The 19,705-nt window shown below is 39.9% G+C and overlaps 1 protein-coding gene across 2 annotated transcripts; it reads right to left on the minus strand.

The window, feature by feature from the left end:
* Positions 1–1,996: 1,996 nt before the first annotated feature.
* LOC115667070 (putative ABC transporter C family member 15) lies at positions 1,997–12,562 on the minus strand. 2 transcript variants are annotated; one of them, XM_056317563.1, is made up of 12 exons: positions 12,446–12,562; positions 12,020–12,243; positions 6,892–9,242; positions 6,684–6,770; positions 5,785–6,435; positions 4,999–5,163; positions 4,217–4,511; positions 3,731–3,945; positions 3,244–3,549; positions 2,799–2,862; positions 2,484–2,723; positions 1,997–2,390 (listed from the first exon to the last, which is right to left on the minus strand). In XM_056317563.1, the coding sequence occupies exons 2-12, from the start codon at positions 12,069–12,071 to the stop codon at positions 2,263–2,265; spliced, it is 4,554 nt and encodes a 1,517-aa protein (XP_056173538.1). In that variant the 5' UTR covers positions 12,072–12,243; positions 12,446–12,562; the 3' UTR covers positions 1,997–2,262. The 2 variants fall into 2 exon arrangements, with proteins under 2 accessions (XP_056173538.1, XP_056173537.1); XM_056317562.1 differs by lacking the exon at positions 12,446–12,562 and having other exon boundaries at positions 12,020–12,329.
* Between the last annotated feature and the right edge of the window lie 7,143 nt (positions 12,563–19,705).

The raw sequence follows: 19,705 nt of genomic DNA on the forward strand, positions 1-19,705 counted from the left end.
GGTTGAGTTTGGAACCCATGTTCAACCCACCTACTAGACCCATCCACATACTCTCTCCCTCTTTACAAAAATGTTTAAAAAAAATCGAAATTTAATTATTTTTATTTTTTTCTCTTTTTTTATATTTTTTCTTTTTTCTTTTTTCTTTTCTCTTCTTTCTTTTTCTTCTTTTTTTTTTATTCCGGCAGGTGGTCGGCCACGGCGACCGGCCACCTGGGCGGGACGACCTTGCCCGATTCCGGCGACCTCGAGGCTCGCCCGATCCCGGCGACGCTCCAGCCTCGCCGATCTGGCGAGACTCGAGCTCGCCGGCCTCAGGCGAGCTCGACCTCGCCGGATCTGGCGAGGTGGAGCCTCGCCGGATCTGGCGAGGTGGAGCCTCGCCCGAGGCTGGCGAAGCTCGAGCTCGCCGGCCTCAAGCGAGGTCGAGCTCGCCGGCCTTGGGCGAGGTCGAGCTCGCCTGAGGCTGGCGAGGTCGAGCTCGCCTGAGGCCGGCGAGCTCGAGCTTCGCCAACCTCGGGCGAGGCTCCACCTCGCCAGATCCGGCGAGGTCGAGCTCGCCTGAGGCCGGCGAGCTCGAGTCTCGCCAGATCGGCGAGGCTGGAGCCTCGCCTGAGGCCGGCGAGGCCGAGGCCTCGCTTGTGGTCGGTCGCCGGCCACGGCGGCCGGCGATCGGCCAAAAATAAAGGAAAAATAAAAAATAAAAATAAAAAATAATTAAAAATTCGATTTAAAAAATATTAATTTTTTTTTATTTTCTTGGATAATGACTTTATGGAAAATATTTTCTAGAAATGTCGCATTTTTCGTAAAACAAACAGAACCTCAATTTTTTAAAAAATTATAAAAAAATTTCACTAGCTTTGTATTGCATAAAATGTTTTAGCAGTATAATTTAAAAAAAATCATAAGAAACAAGTATTCCTAGATTATGTTAAATATAAAAGTGTTTTAGTAATATGGGTCGGGTCGGGTATGGGTTGGGTATGGGTCGGGTCGGGTATGGGTCGAGATATTTACACTATGAATAAATGGGTCATAAACGGGTTAATGGGTCAATTTGGGTCGGACCATTTATGACCCGACCCGACCCACCCGTTTAACAGGTCTAGTTGTTGCATAAGTAAAATCGCAATTCAACAAAATTATTTACTCATTTGATCTTTCACATTTATAAATTAGATCAAAGTCTCTCTTCACCTACAGTCATTGTGTTCCACTTTCTTTAAAAAAATATTTTCTAAAATTAATTCAAATTATCGAATAACTTTTTTCTGTATGCATTTTTAGATTTTTTTTGTTAATTTTTTATGTGCATACGTATATATGCATGAGCCTTTTTATTAATCTTATTAATGGTTTGAACTATAGAAGTGGAAAGGTTATACACATGAAGATTTAAATTCTAGTTTAAATAACTACATTCAAAGGTTTTCAATCTTAGACCAAATAAGGCAATCAAAGTCTAAAACACAGAATGCAACTTATTAGAATATTTAAATATTAAACTACGTCTTTATCTAACTATTTATTTATTCAGATTAGTTGACAGTAACCCCACAAAGTTTTATATGGTACAAGAGCAAGATGTCATGAGTTCAAATATTTCCAGACTCTTTATTTATCACCCTACTTATATATTTCCACACTTAAGGTTTGTTTGTTTCACCAAAAACTTCGTGTCGTTAGAAAATGTTTTTAGGAAATTCAATTTTTGAGAAAGTGAACTAATTTCCAATGTTTGACCCTTAGTATTAGGCCAAAGTTTAACCAACGTGTTAGGAGAAGGGTTAAGATATCTAAATATTGAACCATGCTTTCATGATCTTGTTGCTAAATGCTACCTCGGCAAAGCATCTTCCTTTTATGTTCTTGAAATTCTGATTATTTTCCAAATAATGCTTACACTTAGTTTTACTCACCTACACATGTCTCAGATGAAGTTGGATTTTCTGGGGGGTTCATTGAATTCTTTTTTTTTTTTTGGTTAAAAGGGTTCATTGAATTCTTCATATTGATAATTTCAATGACAATGAAGTATCTGCACTCAACCTAACAAGAATAAAAAATAAATTGCTTGCCAAATCCTAGAGGGGAACTCAGAAGCTCTGTTTACTTCACAGATTTGTTGATCTTGTGTTCGATGCACCCATGTTGACCCCGCCATATGTGAAACTGATAGTGTCGATGAAATCGTAGGACACCCACGGTTTCTCCTAGTCCACCTTGATGCTGTTCCCTTTCATGTTGTAACTGCCGGGTTTAGCTATTGAGGTGTGCTATGCTGTTGAAACTCTGTGACCTCATGGAGTACTCCCTTACGAGCTTGGAGAAGAATGAATTTTCTCTTTCCAGTAATTTCGTGGGTGTGTCGAATTCTGCTATTCTTCCTGTTCGATCAAACATGAAAGGAGCTATTCAGTATCAACTCCAACATAGAACTGTTTACGCAAGTGTGGACCGAAAAATGTTATAGTTCCTACCATCGCTAAGAACCAAAACAAGGTCGCTGTCTATGACTGTATGGATTCTGTGAGCTATTGTCACCACTGTGCGGTTTTTGAATTCTTGACTAATGACCTTTTGGATCACGCCATCGGTAGCAGAATCAACTGATGCCGTTGCTTCATCGAGTATAAGTATACTGCTTTTCTTCAGCAAGGCTCTTCCAAGACAGAATAACTGCCTTTGGCCCACACTCCAGTTTTCTCCATTCTCCACAACTGTAAGAAAAAAATGATTAGTAGATTTCACAAAGCTTGCCACTCTGTACTATGGATGTGATTAAAGGATCAGACCTGCGGAATCTAACTTTTCTTCCTTTCCTCTGACAATATCACCAAGTTGACATTTGTCCAATGCCTGTAATATCAGAAATTCTGTTATCATGATGTCCAAAGTAGATCCGTTCCACAGGGATGCATGAATTTGTGGTTATAGAACTTCTCATAGAGAAACTTTGTAGGTTAGAGAAACATGATGAAGTTGCTTGCACTCCACTGTACTTAAATGTGGCAAAATCTTTTCTTTTTTATAATCAGAATGTGGCAAAATCTATTACTTTGCAAATTGTGTCAATAATATTAATCTGGTAAAATGTTTTTGTGTGAGCGTACACATGTGCTTTTTCTATAACTTGGACTTGATGATGACATCTTCTCATACTAAATAATCCTAACTAAAAAATTCTTCTTTTACTTCAAGTCACATATGAGGCAAAGCTTTAGGGGAGAGAAGTTTTACCTCCCATACTTCTCTATCAGAGTATTGCCGCAATGGGTCAAGGTTCCCTCTTACTGTTCCTTCAAACATTGTAGGGTCTTGAGGAATGATACTGAGTCTTGATCTAAGGTCATGAAGGCCTATTTTGGATATGTCAACATCATCAATTATAATGCTTCCTTGTCTGGGCTCAACAATCCTAAAGATGGCCTGTATGAGGGTTGATTTTCCACTCCCTGTCCTTCCTACTACACCAATTTTTCTCTTGCCAGGAAACGTACAGGTGATGTTTTTAAGGACAGATGGAAGATGTTCAGCATATCTGATCTGGGAGAATCAACATGTAAGTCAGTCAAAGACATCTCATGGGCATTCCGGAGGATGAGAGTGAGATCGATAGCAATTATAGAGAACTTATCCATAAGTGATGCAGAATATCCCAAACTATTGTCGGGATGTGGGAACTGAAATTTTTATTGATTGTCTCGGAAGCTGATGTTTGGCTTACCTGCAAGTTTCTGAAGCAAATCTTTCCAGTTTCCGGCCAGTTGCTGGGAAGCCTGCTGTCTTCTATCAAAAGAGCGGCTTCACTTGCTAAGTTTGAATACTGAAGTACTCTCTCGACTGAGATCATTTTGTTCTCAGCATTGCATATATTCCATATAACAGAAGCTTGAAGAACATTCAAGTTAATTCCGTATGTTACAGCCAACCCTGCTATGCCTGCAAAACAATAATTGATTTTCTTTAAATTGTTATCTGTATATATCCTGTTCTGAGAAGTGCTTCATACTAGATTATGCTTGAATTTATCATAAAGGATTTTATACTAACTGCTTGACTATTATTCAGTTTGAGATTACTCATTATGTACTGTTGATTCTAGCAGATGTCTGATATTGTTCGGAGAATAATGAAGAGTATGGTATGCATAGTACATACTACTTATAATCTTGTCATAGCGAGATATTCTGAGAAAATTTGCAGGACTTACTTGGATTGATAATTCCTTCAGGGAGAGATACCAGCAAAACCAATGAAAAGGCAAAGACAAAGTTAGACAAAAGATTTAGGCGAAATGAAAGCCATTCCATTGCTGACACATTATGAAACCATGGCCTTGAGTGGTTGTCTACAAGACCTAAATTTCCATAACTGAATCGATCTTCTTGGTCAAAAGCACGAATTGTTGCGGCTCCTGATAGTGATTCCGCAAAGTGGTGTAGAATTGGAGCACGTTGAATCCCTGATAAGCGGGCTAGTTCTCTCGCTGTTGGTATGTAGTATTGCTGAAATGAGGAAAGAAGAATGTTTATATAAGTAGTTCAATATAGTATCATCTTTTGGTGACATTCTGGAGCAACTTAGTAGGAGCATTTTACTTGTCATATAATTTGGCCGACTCACGTCACTCTATTTTGGGGAGTAAAAACATCTTCGTACCTATTCATCTTCGAACCTTTTTAAAGAATGGATTAAAAAATCCTGATTTGCTTGAGACAATGCCATAAGAATAAAAGTGGAAAGGATGTCGTGACATTATCTATCAAACTGGGCTTTTCAACTCATTGATTGAGCTGCTTTGAAGAATTTGATTCAGATTCTAGATACAGCTATAGATTCTTGTTATTTATATCACGACCAACACCATTCCCTGTAGGTGACAATGAAATCTAGCATTTAAAATACATAAAATACATGGAATATCATATGCTAAACGCTTCCAAAAACTTGTCCTTCAAAGAATTGTGTGACTATTGTCGGGAATGGAATTACCTGGTACCATATACATATTGCAGTCACTGGGATGAAGATCACAAATACTTCCCATGCTACCTGTGACATCACTGCAATTGTTCCTAGAAGCATTATAATGGAGAAAGCACACCAACCTAATTTCCATGCCATTTCCAAGTCTAGCACACTTTGATCAGTAGATGCCTGCATACAACATGGTAAAATGTCATCCTATAAACATCAGCCTTTTTACTTGTTACGTAATCAGGCCTAACTAAATACTATTTGCAGTCGTGGTGAGTTATTTGGCACTGCAAAATGATCCTGATTCAATTTAATCCAGGAATGAAACGATTTCAATCTGTCTTTTAGTTGTTCCTGATGGAGTTGCCGTTAAATTGTGAAATGTTGAAGAATTTGTCTTGAATAATTTATAGAGGTCATGTAGAATCCTTGGTCAGGGATTGGACACTTTCTAACTCTTTCAAAGATCTACTATATTCATTAAAATTATAAAGAGAAAATTGCGTGAAAAACTAGTTTCATTCGTTCAGATTTCTACTGACACTGGCAATACTATTTCAATCTGAGTAAAGGTGTTAAGCAATCTTTGACAGTTGCAGACAAGCAATTACATGTTATTAAGTGACATTTCAACTGGTCATGTCTGATTTTCTGGTTGCTTGTACGTTTGATTTCATATCTGCTTCTCAAGAAACTGAAAGGATGATGAAACGAAGAAATAATTATGCTTGCTATCATTTTTGATGTTCATGTATGATGACATACTTAGGACTCGAAATGCAGGAGCGCTATGTTGCTCACCCGGTTTAAGATCCTTCCAGTTGGGGTTGCGTCGAAAAATGCCATCGGAGCCCGCATTACACTGTGAAGCATTTTTGTGAATAGCGTCTCTGCTGTCCATAATCCTGCTACTGCAACAAGCATTGCTCGAAGAAGTACGCATAGCGCACCTCCAACAGCGAGCAGTATGTAGACGAGCAGGATGATATCCATTTTATACACTGGTTCAGTATCACTTGTTGGAGGACAAGCCCATGCCATCCAATAATTACTGGCTACTTGAAGTATCTGAAATGAGACCTGAGCCAGGAGAATTATCGGGATTAGAGCTCCACCCTTCACAGTTGTCATGTAGGACCAGTAAACTTCTTTTCCAATGCTTCCTTTTTCTCGTTCTTCATCTTGCACTAGTCTCCCTTCCTTCTCTGATATCTCCAAGGATAAATCATGCTCAGAGTCTTGCCTTCTTGGTGGAAGTTCAGCTGTAGAATCAAAATCTTCATTGGATTCGCCATCAGCTGTTGGGTCCTGAGTTGTTCTGCTTGAATTTTCAACCGTGAGAATTGACTCGAGGGCTTCGCTATGGGCACCCACCAACACTTCAAATCCTATATTCTGTTTTACGAGATCTTCAAATTTACCAGCCTGTACTATTCTTCCATCCCGCATCACCTGTTGATGTCAGAGATCAACAGAAGCATAGTCAACATATGAGCTTAGATGTCGCTTAAATGACGCATAACATGAATGTTCAATGCCATGGTCTCTGGACTTTCAGATTCTCAAGGATGAATTAATTGCCAAAATCTTACTTCTCAGAGTTATTTTCAGGTGATGTTTGTGTATTTTCAGTAAATATCTGTTCTTTCTGAGTATTCACCGTGGTCAAATGGAGAATCACTTTTGTGAAGTTTACTTACCAGAATGAGGTCTGCTGCTGGAAGGAATTCAACTTGGTGGGTCACATAGAGTACTGTCTTGTCTTTGAGCATTCCCATCAGGCAGTCCTACAGGGAATAAACTCAGAATGCAAATTTTTGTGGCAAAGCATGAGAGACACCATCATAGGATTTCATTTTGCAATCCATCATTGTACCGTTATTCTTGCATGAGAGTGTAAAAACTTACTGCAAAGAGTTGTGCGCCCGTGTGAGCATCCACTGCACTAAAAGGGTCATCAAGCAGATATATATCAGCATCTTGGTAAACTGCACGTGCAATTTGTATCCGTTGCTTTTGCCCTCCACTCATGTTGATGCCTCTTTCTCCAATCTCCGTGAGATCGCCCGCTGCGAACAGCTCGAAATCCTTAATCAAAGCACATGACTTGACTGTTCGGTCATACTTTTCGGGATCATATGGATTTCCAAACAGAATGTTATCCCTGATATTCCCTGTCAGTATCCAAGGAGACTGAGGTACATAAGCTTTCGTACCACTGATTTTCACTTGGCCAGAGAGCTTCTCTATTTCTCCTAGGACACATGACAGAAGGCTCGACTTCCCCGATCCTACCGTCCCACAGATTGCCACTTTCAAGCCCCTCTTAACTTTCAACTCGATATCGTTCAGAGTTGGAGTACTCAAGTCCACGTTCCAGCTGAATTTAGCATTGATAATCTCTATATCAAACTGTGCTTGATTCTTTGGAATATATTCAATGGCATCCTTCTGAATTTCTTCTTCTTGCAGGTAAGAAGCAACTCTATCCACTGAAACTTTACCCTGTGCAATTACATTGAGCAAGTCCGGTAGATTGAATATGGGATCTTGCAACATTCGGAAAGTGGCCAGGGCAGCTAAGACTCTTCCAGCAGTAAGTTGAATGCCCATTAGCATACATGCGCCAAAAGTCACAACAGAGATGAATGCCGGTGATCCCCAGAAGATGAAACCTGATAGCGCTGCCAGTCTTTGCGACTTCCATAACCACTTGTGCTCTATTTTCCTCAAGCTCTCTAGTTTGTTAAGGAACTGATTGTCCCAAGCTTGAAGTTTTATGGTTTTCATGTTTCGAAGAACCTCTGAAGTGGATTTCATCCTGCTGTCTTTAGCTTCCATGATCTTGGACTGGTATTTTCTCTGAGTTCTGGTTAGAGGTATATTAAAAGCCATAACAATCGATGTTGCCGCTAGTGCAGCGACAGACCCTAAACCTAAATTAGTATGCAAAACGTAGATTGCTAACGAGATTTGTATGGGTAACATCCATATAATGTTTAAGTACCAGATGAGATCTGTGATTCTCTGGATATCCACACTCATGTAGTTGATGATCTCTCCACTGGTGTGATTTTGGCGAGATTGGCCTGACAGAACTAGTCCCTTCTTGTATATGTGCGATATCAGAGCAGCCCTAAGCCGAAGGCCTAGTTGGCGTGCTCCGAAAATCCACTGTCTCTGTGCTATAGTCTCAACCATTTTGGCACCTAGAAAGGCTAATGCTAGCACATAGCCACTCTCCAAGCTCCTGCTTTTCTTGTCAGTTAGAAAATTGACGAAGTCGTCTATGAGGTATGGACCAACATATGATGCTCCGGCATTTACTACCGCAAAAAGTGCATTGATCGCCGCTTTCTTTCTGATGAAAAAGAAGATTGCCTTGTAAATGGATGGATTTTTGGCTCTGTTGTTATCCTTGACTTGCTTTAGGCAATCACTAAAAGAACAAGAAACGAATGCTGCGGAGTCCTTGATGTCTAGTTCGGGCACGTCATTTTGCTCGAGGGGCTTCTTGACCCCCACAGCAAATAATGGATTAAGCCAAGAGAAGGTAATGAGTTGAAAGAGGGTAGCTTTCCCATATGGAGATTCCCTTTTGGATTCTGAATGTTTCTCGACATTATCAGAAAGAAGCGGTTCCCTGATGCCATTGGCATACGAGAAGACCATGCCTGTCTTCCCCCGGATGGAAATGATGAACAGTCCAGTGGAGGCGAGCAGACACATGAAGTTCGCGAAGTCTCGTGTCCTTAAGTGGCTGTGGTACGTAATCATATAGTTAATATCGACAGTTGTGCAAAAAGCAGACAAGAGGAAGTTGCACATCCACCATGCCCTTAAAGTCCATGGGAATTTCAAATACTTCTCTCTCGGTATCTTGTACAGTACAATGAGTGTAACTGCCCAGTATACTACTTGCAGGATCTCCGATGAAATTGCTTGAGTTTTAGAAGGACATGTGGCGTCATTGCCATTTACTGACATCAATAGCATTAAGAGATGTGTCCCCAGTACTAACGCTGTGCAGACAATGCTGGATTTGTATATCATGCTGGGTTTGTTGCCAATCATGTGTCTGTCCGTTGCCTGATCCATAGCGTTGCTCCGTTTTCCCAGAAAGCGCACTAATTTCCCCAAGGAAACTAGAAGCAGGATTCCAAGGAATCCGAGTTGAAAACTGATGCTGACTTGCTCCCTCAGGCAAGGTGAGTTCATCTTTAGCCATGCTCTCCAAAGTCCCTGAAGAATCTGCGACTCTGTTTTGCAATGGAACACAGTTTCAAGCACACATTCAGGTGAGAACCTCATTGGTATGCTATTACTGACTCAGCTAAATTAGCAAATGGAAGAGCTCTTTGTTTCATCTAGAATGGAACTGGTTATGCTTGTTCCACCGTTATTATGTTCTGGCTTCTAAGGACTAATTGACAGCCCTATGCTGCAGTCGAATTTGCATGCATAATAAGAAAATTGTGGATGCAGAGCCTAGTTAGTGTTTTCGAAAGACGCAGAACCGTAATTTTCCCCATATTGCCTTTCGCCGCGTCTTTCCAGCTGTAAAAACAATACAAACATACAAAAGAGGACTGTTGTATTTAGTCACTGCATCTTTGGTTTCCTTCCATGGCAGGCTTGTCTCCAGGAAGCACTTGAATTGAGTGTATATACACTGTGCAGATGTATATATCATTTGCCGGCATAAATCAATATCGTTTTCTTGCCCTTCTTGCGATTTTTCCATTTGTTTGGGCACTGCTCTGTTATATACAGATGCATATGTTGAAAAGAACTAGTTACCCTCATCTGCAGACAGGCTGGGCCACACACAAGAACATGCCTAATGACTTTAACTTTAATGACATGAACCACGCGCCATCAAACTCGACCCAGAAAATCAAACTTCGAGGACCGGAGACTTACCGCGAGACCCGGGTTCGCGAAAACTTCCAAGCGACCGAACCAAAAAAAGAGCAGAGAGAGAGAAGAAAACAAACTGAATTCACCTTAACATACTACTATCCCTAGACAAACAATTATATGTTCATGGGATTCCTCGAACCGACTCTGCTTTTGCTGCTTACTGTACAAAAATTCGAGCTGGCCTGTACTGTGCAGTTGTCTTGTGTGTAGAGTCTGATCCTACTACTGCAACCGCTTTGCAAACTCTCTCGGCCTTATCACTCTATCTAGATTCGAATGTTTCGAAAATTACACGACCCTTCGTAAAATCATTAACGTTATCTTCGAAGTGCAATCCCCTGTTCCAAATTTTCTCAGCAACTCACTGAATGTTCACTTGACGCCTCGCAATGCAGGGTTCTAAAATGTGTTAGTGACGGTTCCAAAGTGACTAGCGTTGCCCAAAAGTAAGGCTAATTCCCTAAAAAAAACCTCAACTTTAGGTCTAATTTCAAATTCCGCTTCAAACTTGCACGTCAAAAAATCGTCACTGGTCTCTTCAAGATTATTAACACTAGGAGGCGGTGTTATTCCATACGAAGGTAAGGATGTCGAGAAGATGCGAGTTTGAATAATGAACCTCTAACTTGAAAATTTTGAAGAAACTAATGGCAATTTTTGGATCCGTTAGTAAATTTGAGACTAAAGTGAAAGTTGGGATATTTTTTCAAGACAAAACAAAGTTGGGGGAAGAATTGAAATTAGACCTAAACTTGGGAATTTTCAAGATAAGTATGCCCCCAAAAATAGGTGGTCCACGTTCGTCCAAATCTTAGTCCTGGACAAATCTGGAGTTCCATAATGATTCCACTCCCGCACGTTGAAACATTGATGAAGTTGACAATGTATATGCTTGCAGCTCAAAGCATGGAGTAATATTTACATCAGCAGGTACATATGAATCGAATCTCAATCATCAGATCATATGAATCTGATATGGGATCCACGTAAATTATCAGTTGAGAATTATTGGGTTAACGTGTATCCAGAACATATGAATGGTAGCATGATTTAGTAAAATAAAACTTTGGTAGAAAAGACAAAAAAGAACACCTTTATAGTAAGGTAAAACTACAAAGCTTTCCCAAATTGACGTCATGATTACGTCCAAATTGGATCGCTAGCTTGGACAGGCTAAGGGATGACTATTTTGACTTTACTCTTGGCCATTCTAACAACACGAAGTATTTTGACCCATAAAAATAAAACAATACAAAGGATGATTGAATGCTCCTTTGTCGGGTTTTTTGTTTAAAAACTCTTAAGTATTAATATTAACGTAATTTTTCTCAACCAAAAAAAAGTACAAAGGATGATAACATTATATATTTAAAGTTTAATTTCTAAAGATCTGGCGATTAATGTCATTTTCCAATGCATACGACAAAGATTGAGACGGTAATAAGCGAATAGAGGATTGCCGTCTCGAAAATCCCAATCATTCGGACACTCTAAAGCCATATCTTGAATGTTTTGGGGGTGACTCTTGGCTGTTCGAGAGCAGCTGCTATCGCCGGTGCCAAGAACACAAGAAATTATCTTATGTGTCGTCGGATTCACCGCGCACCGGCCAATCAAAGTTAAAGATTCTAAGCTTAACTCGATAGTACGATTGCTTTTCTTGTGAAACAATCGCACGTTGTTCGAAGGCGATGAGACTGTTAACGTTTAGCAGATGTACGTGATATGCAAGAACACTCTGCAACACAGAACACAAAGAGACACAAAACCACACACACATACAAATAAAAGAAAAAGGACTATGTATGCAGACACAACACATGAACGCACGTACTTCACGAGGATCCTCTGCCCCGCACCGCGTTCCGATTGGTGTCTCGACCAGTTCTCAGCCGTCGGTGCGTACGAAAACAAGGTAAAGCATCGAAGCGATTCGGGGGTACGTCGAGACAGGCGCGAGAACATCGAGGGAGATAGAGGATCCCCGTCCGCACAATTTTTTTCTCTCCAGATGCAACACGAGGGGAAGTGAATGAATCGATATGAACACTAGTTCTGGTGACAAAACCATTCATCATCGCGAGCAAACTCGTCATGCATGTATTTTGCTTACTTGCTTCTGCTGCGCTGCTCAGGCTTCGGCTCAACATGTCCCACAACACCATCCTTCCTTCTTCCAAGAGAGCTTATTGCTGTCTCTCCCTCACGCTCTTCTCTCCAGTGCACCAAGCTTTTGCAATATGGAGGCAATAGTGGAGCGTACACAGACTGCAGTTATGAGCCTTGGAGAGCTCCTGGATTCAGCTAGCCTTGAAAATCATGCCAGTTTCCGTGGTCCTGGGTACCATGACAAAGTTGAGACTACAGAGAGAGAGAGAGAGAGAGAGAGAGAGAGAGAGAGAGAGAGAGAGATCTGAAGAGATTCTGAGAGGACAACAGTGTGTTTGTCTTTGCAGAAGTTTGTAATTATGAATGGAGAGAGACAGAGAGACAGAGAGACAGAGACAGAGACACAGATCATCGTATGTGATGTACACACATTCAGACTGAGGGCGGTCCATTTGACAGATTACATGAACTCATCTACTCTCGTCTTTGTTTCCTGCTAATGGAGGACATGCATGTGTGTTACCACAAATAAAAGTGAGACGATGTCCTAGTCCCCCATCACTCTTATACTCTTGTTTTGGACCAAAAGATTTGACTTAAGTCGCTGCGAAAGATAATCACTATGCTTCTCTTTTTTTTTTTTTTTTTTTCTGAAATAGATTTGGAATAGAAATCCGTTTGATAACGCAATTTCATTTTTCTATTTCTGGAACAAATTTTGATTTCAGAATTAGATTTGGAACAGAAATGAAAAGTAAAAATTTTTTACTTTTCTATTTCTTGAATAAAAATGAGAAATAAAAATTCTTCTCGTTACTCGCTTTCACTACCAGCCGGTCACCCACCCACCGCCCACCTGATGTCTGCCGCCTCTCACCATCCGCCGCCCGCCGTCTCCACCGCTTGCCGTTCGCCATCTTCCGCCTCCCGCCCGTCCGCCGACCGCCGTCTCCTGCCGCTGGCCGTCGCTCGCCTCCCACAGCCACTCACCATCCGCCGCCCGCCTCCCGCAGCAGTCACCGCTTGCCGTTCGCCGCCTCTCACAATCCGCCAACCGCCACCTCCCGTAGCCACTCGCTGCCCTCCTCTTGCCGTCACCCACTGTCCACTCGCCGGCCGCCCGGGAGAAAAAAATTTTGTGTCACTATCAAACAAATTTTTGTTTCGAGAATAGAAATTTTATGTCGTTATCAAATGCGTATTTTTCTCAAAAACTCATCTATGATACAGAAATTGATTTTTTAAACAGAATGGTTGTTATTCGCGCCATTAAAGACCGGAGCCTGCATACACGTCTTGATCAACTGGAAACGCAATGAAGATTCAAATTTTCTATGTCGCTGAGGGTACTGGATTTCGTACTCCATACGCTTTAGCTCGCGTCTTCAAATGGTCTACGAGGTTAGTATACTCGAGACGAGGATTTACTTATTTAAGGTGAGCTTTTAGCTTAACCCGCATCGCCGTACGAAAAGGTTATATTCGCCAGAACCAGAGGACCTAATTGAAAAGATGGGGGATGGGGTCTGCATCCACCAGATTTTGCTGGTATGGGTTTTTCTACAGAAATAATTGCTAGTGGAGAGTTTGGGGCCTTTGTCCTATTCAATTTATGAGCAATTTTATTAAGTGCGTGATGTACTCGAGAGCAATATTGTGTACCCTTATCTCTTCTCCATTATGCAAAACTCCACTATACAATAAAGCAAAAGCTAAAACAATTTCCAATCTCAACTTTTCCAAATATAAAGATATAGAAGTTTAAAGAATGTTCATATAGCTTTGTATTGTTGCACAATAGTGAAATTATGATTCAACTAAGTTAGTACATCAAATATGTTATTCATTTGATCTTTCACTAACCAAATTTGGATCTAAGTATCTCTTAAACTACCGTCATTTTTTCCAACTTTCTTAAACTACAATCTGGCAAATTTGTCCTCTCAAACTTAACGCAACAAGATAAATACCTCGAGAAAAGCTCCAATAGCATGGCTCCTCCTATTTTCAAGAAATTTCGTGTTTTCTATGACATTCATCTCAAAAAGTTATACAGTATCCAAACAAATTTCGCCAAAAAAAGTTACCGAAAAGTTAAGATACACACTTCGGAAGATTTGCCCACTCAAACTCAATGCAACATGACAAATAATTGGAAAAACGCTGCATTCCTAGTTTTTTTTGCCCAAATTTTTTTACTCGAATAGGCGCATACACATATATGAGTGACCTATTAATGAAATTGATCATACAATAAAAGGCGATCGTTACTTAAAATGTTATCTTTTTGCATAATATCCCCCCGTTGTCGCCTGCAACAAGATTTGAATGTACAAACAGGATGGTTAACTATAAAGCTTGTTTCCTAGGACTAAGGGCGGCCATGAGTGTAAAGATTGAGGACCTTTTAGTATTCGGGAATTCGGACTCGATCATACACCAGGTTAAAGGGGATTAATAGACCACATTAGTAAATTTATTCCAGCTTTGGTGAATATCTCCTAGATGCGTCCAAACGTTTGAGTTTAATTAATAAATTACATTTGGTGATCGACCTTTGGGATTAGAAAAATAATTACCAACAAGAGTATAAAACAGGGCTAGGGGAAAATAATAATAATAATAACAATAATAAAAGAATATAGCAGTTATCTCAAGGCTCAGTCAAGCATCTGTCTGTTTCTGAGAACTTGCAATGAAGCTTGTGATGTTGGTGTTATGTGACCAGAATGGGTTTGGATCTTATGTGCTATCTTGTCATGCATGCATCTTCTTATTTGAAAATTGGCCTTGCAATTATTTATTTTAAGAAATTTTGAATCTCCCTCGCATAGATGGTTCAAATATATAAGAATATATGAAATAAAGAGTTGCATAATTTACGTACTTACTCCTTAATAAAAATTGCATGAGGTATTCGTTAAACGATAACTATTTAAGGTGGCAAGATATTGCGATATGAATAATAATTAATCAGAGAATATGCACGATCGAGAGAGACGTACACACAATCCCAACGTATCATGTCAGAATCTTTGTACGCGACTGTTTATTTCAGAAAAAAACTAAATTATTGGGAGATTGATGAAAATCTATTTTATATCTTAAATTGAATTATCGTGTCCTGTTGTGTATGTGGGGTTTTCAAGAAAATCTCGAGGAAATGTGCACGTTGATTTGTCCAATTTTATATTGAAAAGCGACTTGCAAGTTCGTATACGAAACCTTGACGACATGCATGATTGATGGTAGATGATGACTATGATAACGATAACAATTGTGATAATAATAAATTATTTGCAATAAGGTCTGTTTGTCCTTTAGAGAATCTAGGGGCGGCATGCGCGACCATCTATATTGTTTCTACGAAATTACGTACATATATTTCATAATTAAGCCCAATTAGACACGAGTTCATTTACCATTATTTTACCTTAGTCGAACTTGTCCGATGCTTACTTGCTCCACCGAACAATTTACCTACCACTCATTGATTACTCTCTCGAATATGTTGATTATGCTTACCAACGTAGATCTTGTTCTCACGAACCACATACATACAAATGGAAAAATACTAGGGAAATTGTCTGATTAGTTCTGAATTTATTGTACGGATGTCAATTCAGTCATAAACTTTTTAATTTTACAAATTTAGTCCTAAACCTTTTCGTGAAATTCCAATGTGGTCCATCCTACCAATTTTCGCCAAAATCACTGACGTGACCAGCGATGACTGGAAAATTGGCCGGAATGACCATATTGGAATTTCGCGCAAAGGTTTGGTCTAAATTGGTAAAGTTAAAAAGTTTAAGACTAAATTGCCATTCATACAATAAGTTGAGGACTGATCAGGTAATTTTTCCTAAACCCTCTCGTTCGCCGCAATCGGGATAATTATCGAGACAAGAAGCCGTCGAGACGAAACCTAAGAAAGTTTTTTTTATTGTAATTCGAATCCTCGTCCGTATTAGGCTTGAGCTAACCTTGTTGGGGTGTCTTCCAATCAATGTCGGATACAAATGATGAACGTTTGCTAGGTTCTCCGAGCCATTAAATTTGACTTCCAAGTAGGATCTCACGTCATACCCTTCACGCGTGGGATTTCTCAAATGTTCGTTCTACGCCTCTCCTTTTTAAAATAATCAAAGTGATCATGTCACTACCAAATTCGGACATGACAAGAGCTCGTTATCGGAACAATGTGACAACGATTATCATCATGCTTTCTTGGGCACCAAGACTTAAACTCCTTTCTTGCAACTCATGAGTAACCTTTGTCCATTCGTGCATCTTTTTTTCCACTTCACATAAAAAAACATGGCTCTCTTTCTCTCAATAATATAATTTTGTTTAACTGTGTCCGATGATAATCAAATAAAAAGTACTTCAAAAATTGAAATATTTTTTATAAAGTATGCTTAACAAGTATCTCAAGAGAACTCATTCGTAAAACCCTTGTTATAGAAAAGGATTTTAATCAAGGGTGATACTTTCCTCTACCCTTACATGGAAGATTTTTCTTCTAATAAGTCTTATAATTGGTGGGTCACAAGTATAGACGACACGCATGTGCAAATTTTACCAAACATAATGCTAGTGGTGACTATATTTGTGATCCACCGGTATAGGTGATCAACGAGTGAGCGACCACTCGGCTCACCTAGACCCGAGAGACTCAAAAGACAAAATAGCGGGCTTGGCATTATCTTCACATGAGAAAAGCACAGCTTGCGCAACTTTGGCTCTGACCTGACTAGCCCGAACAGTCATATATATGAATTACATGTTCTAGGCAAATCTGTCACGAAATTAGGCTCGACCTTAGAGCCCGGCTAAGCCAAGCTCGCCTAATGATCATGTCTACCCAATAATTGGAGACAATGTTAGAAGAAGTTTCATCCAACTAATGACCGAGGAAAATGTAATCACCCTTAAAAAATAGTGCTTGTAGACCACCTATTAAACTATGAAATGAGAATTTGTTGTAGTTTTAAATGGATTGGTTCTTTTCGAACATATAGACAGTACTTTAAAAATCAAAACTTTCTTTAATGAATATTCCTGCAACACCCGTTTAATATATATTTCGAGACTGTTTGATATAACTTCTTCGCATCGATTTTAACCGTGAAAAGAAATGTTGCATTCTTTGTAAGGTGTTTGACAAATACTTTAGAGGCTCACGGCTGCACCTATTTCAAAGTCACAATAGCTGCGAGCAGCTTTCGGAAAGTTGTCTCGTCCTTTAAGATGCTACACTTTAAATAATAAAAGTTATAGCACTTCACGACACAACAAAATATATTGCAACTCCACTTATTCCTAACCATTTCACCATGCAATGAACGCTAAAATCATGGGATTTCTCCACTGCCCTAGCGAATCGACCCTCCAAATCGAACACCCAATGGCCAACAACCAAAATAGTGAAAGTTCTCCATCTCCCAACACATGTGGGGTTCTCGAGTGGCGTCGGCGACGATGAGACAACTCTTTTAGTCACCGTCAGTCGCCGCCACCGTTACTGGGCTTGTCATTCAGCCGGTAGGTGTGTTTCTGGTGGACCAAAATTGGACCACTGTCTTTCCTCGTCTTCTTTCTCCTCACCGGAGTCTAGTCCCAATCCTTATGTTTTAACCTATGACTGTCGCATGACGCCTATGTTTTGCTACCAGCATCACCCGACATCTAATGGTCAAACCATAGATTTTTCGAAACCTGCAATTCATTCACTCATTCGTTCATGTGTTTTGGCTTGTAGAGTGAAAATTCGTGGGAGAATCTAGAACAGGCATATCCAGAAGCATCTTTGTGTATATCGTGGAGGGCGGAATTAAGTTAATGGGTGTTGCCATTCGAATCTAATTCGAGAGAATGAAATTACCGGAGAAAGCAACTAGAAATGGTGAAGAACAAGAGAGGTTTCCATGATTCAGTGCGAGCGTTAGTACCTACTTTATAGGAAGAGCCAATTGCAAAGAATCGACTAAGTAATCGGAAAATTATAGATTTATGATCGTTCGCTCGAGTGTTTTCCATCCCTAGATTACAAACGCTCATGCCTTCCGTACGATAGTCAATCTCAATTGGATTTACCGCACTAATCACGGGGTGAAATTGGCAAAGAAGAAACTCCGAATATCCAAATGGCTGGTGGATTTCCTTTGTGCGACTTCAGAACAACTATAAACAAAAGCCGCATCTTGAAGAATATTATATGCCATGAAACCACATTGAAACCGACTTCACCAAGATATCTTGTGCATGAGTAAGACTCCGATTTGGACTTGGAAACGACGCAAAACCCAAGCGTCCCAAGAAATCCTGCATTTGACTATTTGGACTTTCACATGCTTTAATCCGGTCAGATCTCGTACATCAGGCTAATCCCTCGAGACATATATTAACAAATACTTTGCTTATAAAACTTAAGGATAAGTGTATTGAAAGTCTTAAAAGTTACCACCCGCCTGGGTGGCGTCGCTGGAGCGGGCGCTCTTCCTCTCGCAAAAGGTTGAGCGTTCGAATCCCGGGTGCCACAGGGTGACTTAACCGGTGGCACGTGTGTGGTGGCTAGCACGTGTCGCCCCTAGGATTTACCCCCCGGCTGTCAGCCGTGCGGGGGTTCACCGGGTTACCAAAAAAAAAAAAGTCTTAAAAGTTGTCACGTAAATGCAATTGAGCCCTAAAACTTTCAAAAAGTGCAATTAAACCCTAAACTTATCACAAAAGAGCAATTGAGTCCTAAAACTTTCAAAAAGTGCAATCAAGTCCTAAAACTTGTCAAATTGTTTCGATCAAATCTTTCCGTTAATTACAATTTATGAAAGTTCGTAACAAGTTTTAGGATTTGATTGCACTTTTTGAATGTTTTATGACTTAATTGTAATTTCATAACAAGTTTTACGACTTCCGGTACACTTGTCTTTAAACCTTACGGCTTTTTAATTGGGAGGGAGGAGAGGAATATAAATATAGAGTGGGTGGAGCAAATTTTCAATTTTCCCTTCATTTTTCTCACAAAACAATTTAAATCTTTCTAAATTTTCTACATCCACTTCTCATTTCTCACCTTCCCTTCTCTCCCAACCCGCAGTATACTAAGGCCTGCCTTGGATCCTTGGTGATAATTATTGAGGATACCTCACCAAAACAGGGGAAGCTATTGCTTCCGACTGGGGCCGCTTCGCTTATCCAGGTTTATATACCTAGCGGGCTGACAGAACTGTATTCCTTATTTTAACATGTCAGTGTCCGCACGGCCAGCCCCCCTAGTTTTCTATATGTTTCTTGAGCCTAGGACCCGGCTCTACCCTCTCTGTGTTTTACGTCCAAGGGGTGTCGACATCCATATGAATCCTCAGATGAAGCAATTTAAGTTCATACTCAAGGACCAAAACAAAATATAAATGTGTATACATACAAGCTTACTTAAGTTATTTGTGAAGAAATTCTAACGAATCAAGATGGTCTGTCTCTACCTCACTGGGATGACATCGTCTTACACATTAATTATGAAAAGTCTAGTCCTTTTTTATGTTCTTATTTTCCAATTACATATGGGTAAATTTTACTATTCGTGTGTAAATTTCGAATAGATTTTCCCTTCGTAGGTTAAATTTCTAAATTTTACACTTATGACCTTGGGACAAAAACTTATCTTCTATTTTTTCTGTTTGGAAAAGTTTGT

This window comes from Syzygium oleosum, unplaced genomic scaffold (assembly GCF_021117445.2).
Source record: "Syzygium oleosum isolate NSW1041296 unplaced genomic scaffold, Sole_v2.1 Sole_v2.14, whole genome shotgun sequence".
Classification (NCBI taxonomy): Eukaryota; Viridiplantae; Streptophyta; class Magnoliopsida; order Myrtales; family Myrtaceae; genus Syzygium; species Syzygium oleosum.